The sequence below is a fragment of the Calidris pugnax genome, unplaced genomic scaffold (assembly GCF_001431845.1).
Source record: "Calidris pugnax isolate Ruff unplaced genomic scaffold, ASM143184v1 scaffold498, whole genome shotgun sequence".
Lineage (NCBI taxonomy): Eukaryota > Metazoa > Chordata > Aves > Charadriiformes > Scolopacidae > Calidris > Calidris pugnax.
In genome coordinates this window covers 310,790-314,337 of record NW_015091244.1, presented here as the reverse complement: position 1 = coordinate 314,337, position 3,548 = coordinate 310,790, and the positions used below count along the sequence as shown (strand labels likewise).

At 67.5% G+C, this 3,548-nt stretch overlaps 1 protein-coding gene across 1 annotated transcript in view; it reads left to right on the top strand.

Annotated features, from left to right (window-relative positions):
* The window catches only part of RASAL3 (RAS protein activator like 3), a 31,174-nt gene that overhangs the window by 9,261 nt on the left and 18,365 nt on the right, over nt 1-3,548 (top strand). Inside the window, exons 5-7 of the mRNA XM_014960098.1 lie at nt 7-139; nt 2,376-2,474; nt 3,398-3,542. Of these exons, the coding sequence (XP_014815584.1) occupies nt 7-139; nt 2,376-2,474; nt 3,398-3,542 (377 nt within the window). The remainder of the gene's footprint in view (nt 1-6; nt 140-2,375; nt 2,475-3,397; nt 3,543-3,548) is intronic.

The following is a 3,548-nucleotide window of genomic DNA, read 5'->3' as shown; positions in this document are numbered from 1 at the left end:
CCACAGGGTCCCCAGCCGCAGCGGTTCGCGGGAGTCGCTGCTGCCACCCCCCAGCCTGGCAGAGCTGGACCTCACCGGGGACAACGTCATCGTCCGGCCCGTCCACGGCAGCATCGTGGGCGAGAAGTTCTGCTTTCAGGTAATTGGGGGGGTGGGAGGGGTCGGGGAGTGCCCCCCCTGGCACCCAGGGCAACCTGGAGGGGCTCCCTGGGCAAGCTGGAGGAGAACCCAGGGCGCCCACGGCACCCTGGGCACATTGGAGAGCCACCCAGGGCACCTTGGATGGGCAACCAGGGCACCCCAGGAAACCTGGAGAGACCCCCAGAGCACCCCCGGCAACCTAGAGCAGCACCCAGGGTGCCCATGGCATCTTGGGGGGGCACCCTGGGCAACCTGAAGGGGAACCCAGGGCACCCATGGCACCCTGGATGGGCAACCAGGCAACCTGACCCCCCCTGGCACCCAGGGCAACCTGGAGGGGCTCCCTGGGCAAGCTGGAGGAGAACCCAGGGCGCCCACGGCACCCTGGGCACATTGGAGAGCCACCCAGGGCACCTTGGATGGGCAACCAGGGCACCCCAGGAAACCTGGAGAGACCCCCAGAGCACCCCAGAGAGGCACCCAGGGCACTCCCAGCAACCTAGAGGGGCACCCAGGGTGCCCATGGCATCTTGGGGGGGCACCCTGGGCAACCTGAAGGGGAACCCAGGGCATCCATGGCACCCTGGAGGGGCACCCAGTGCACCCACGGCACCTTGGAAGGGCACCTGAAGGGGAACCCAGGGCACCCAGGGCACCCATGGCTGCCTAGATGGGTGACCAGGGCACCCATGGCACCCCAGGAAACCTGGAGAGACCCCCAGAGCACCCCAGAGAGGCACCCAGGGCACTCCCAGCAACCTAGAGGGGCACCCAGGGTGCCCATGGCATCTTGGGGGGGCACCCTGGGCAACCTGAAGGGGAACCCAGGGCATCCATGGCACCCTGGAGGGGCACCCAGTGCACCCACGGCACCTTGGAAGGGCACCCAGGGCACCCCAGGAAACCTGGAGAGACCCCCAGAGCACCCCAGAGAGGCACCCAGGGCACCCCCGGCAACCTAGAGGGGCACCCAGGGCACCCCAGGAAGCCTGGAGAGGCACCCAAGGCACCCCAGGCAACCTAGAGCAGCACCCAGGGTGCCCATGGCATCTTGGGGGGTCACCCTGGGCAACCTGAATGGGAACCCAGGGCACCCATGGCTGCCTAGATGGGCGACCATGGCACCCATGGCACCTTGGAGGGGCACCCAGAGCCCCCCAATCATCCTGGAGAGGCACCCAAGGCACCCCAGAGCACTCCCAGCAACCTAGAGGGGCACCCAGGGTGCCCATGGCATCTTGGGGGGGCACCCTGGGCAACCTGAAGGGGAACCCAGGGCATCCATGGCACCCTGGAGGGGCACCCAGTGCACCCACGGCACCTTGGAAGGGCACCCAGGGCACCCCAGGAAACCTGGAGAGACCCCCAGAGCACCCCAGAGAGGCACCCAGGGCACCCCCGGCAACCTAGAGGGGCACCCAGGGCACCCCAGGAAGCCTGGAGAGGCACCCAAGGCACCCCAGGCAACCTAGAGCAGCACCCAGGGTGCCCATGGCATCTTGGGGGGTCACCCTGGGCAACCTGAATGGGAACCCAGGGCACCCATGGCTGCCTAGATGGGCGACCATGGCACCCATGGCACCTTGGAGGGGCACCCAGAGCCCCCCAATCATCCTGGAGAGGCACCCAAGGCACCCCAGAACACCCCAGGGCACCCTGGAGGGGCACCCAGGGCACCCCAAAGCACCCCAGGGCACCTCAGAGGGGCACTCAGGGTACCCCAGACACCCTGGAGAAAGACCTAGGGCACCCCAAAGCACCCCAGGGCACCCTGAAGGGGCACCCAGAGCACCCCAGGAAAGGAAGCCTGGAGAAGCATCCAGAGCACTCAGGGCACCCCAGGGCACCCTGGAGAGGGACCCACGACACCCCAATCATCCTGGAGAGTCACCTATGACACCCCAGGGCACCCTGGAGGGGCACCCAGGGCACCCCAAAGCACCCCAGGGCACCTCAGAGGGGCACTCAGGGTACCCCAGACACCCTGGAGAAAGACCTAGGGCACCCCAAAGCACCCCAGGGCACCCTGAAGGGGCACCCAGAGCACCCCAGGAAAGGAAGCCTGGAGAAGCATCCAGAGCACTCAGGGCACCCCAGGGCACCCTGGAGAGGGACCCACGACACCCCAATCATCCTGGAGAGTCACCTATGACACCCCAGGGCACCCTGGAGGGGCACCCAGGGCACCCCAAGAGGACCTCCCCCCACCTCACCCCCTCTCTCTTGCCCCCCAGATCATCACGGGCGAGGGCAGCCGGTCCTTCGGGTGCACCTCCTTGGCCGAGCGCGACCGCTGGATCGAGAACCTGCGCCGCACCGTGCAGCCCAACAAGGTGGGGACACCGCGGGGACACCCCCGGGGACACCCCCGGGGCACCCCCAGGGGACGGGGACCCCCAGCACCCCGACCTGAGGGGCCACCGGTGGGGAAACTGAGGCACGAATCCCTCCCATGCCCCATCCTGGAGCCCTGTGGGGACCCCCTTCCCTGCGTCCCCCTGTTGTCCCCCCCGGGGCTTGGGCGTCCCCCCCATGTCCCCTCCTGTCCCCTGGGGGTTTGGTTGTCCCCTCGCGTCCCCTCCTGTCCCACGGTGGGTTTGGCTGTCCCCACCCCCTTCACCAGTGTCCTCATGTCCCCTCCTGTCCCCCATGTCCTCTCCAGTCCTCCATGTCCCATCATGTCCCCATGTCCCTCCACCAAATCCCTGTCCCCTCCTGTCCCCAATGTCACCTCCTGTCCCCCTCCTGTCTCCAGGTCCCTCCACAGAACCCCACGTCCCCTCCTGTCCCCAGTGTCCTGCCCTGGCACTCATGTCCCCTCCTGTCCCCCATGTCCCCTCTCGTCCCTCCACGTCCTGTTCTGTCTCCATTCCCACCCTGTCCCTCATGTCCCCTCCTGTCTCTTCTTGTCCCCCCCATTCCCATATGTCCCCTCCTGTCCTCAATGTCCCTTCCTGTTCCCCATGTCCTGCCCTGTCCCCTATGTCCCCCCGGTCCCTCATGTCCCCTCCTGTCCCTCCACATCCTGTCCTGTCCCTCCTGGTCCCCCCCATTCCCACGTGTCCCCTTCCTGTCCCTCCTGTCCCCTCCATCCCCGTGTGTCCCCCCAGGTTTCCCATGTCCCCTCCTGTCCCCACTCCCCCCATCCCCACATCCACCAGCAGAATTCCCTGTCACCTTCACCTTGTCCTCCCCCAAACTCCCCTCAGATTCATCCACCACCCGCTGTGTCCCCCTTGTCCCCCACCACCCACAGGACAACTGTGAGCGGCTGGAGCTGGCCCTGAGCCTGTGGGTCTACGAAGCACGGGACCTGCCACCTCGGCGGCGTCTCCGTTGCCACCTCCACCTGGACGGCACCCTCTTCGCCCGCACCACCGCCAAGGGGGCCGGCCCCGACGGCGAGC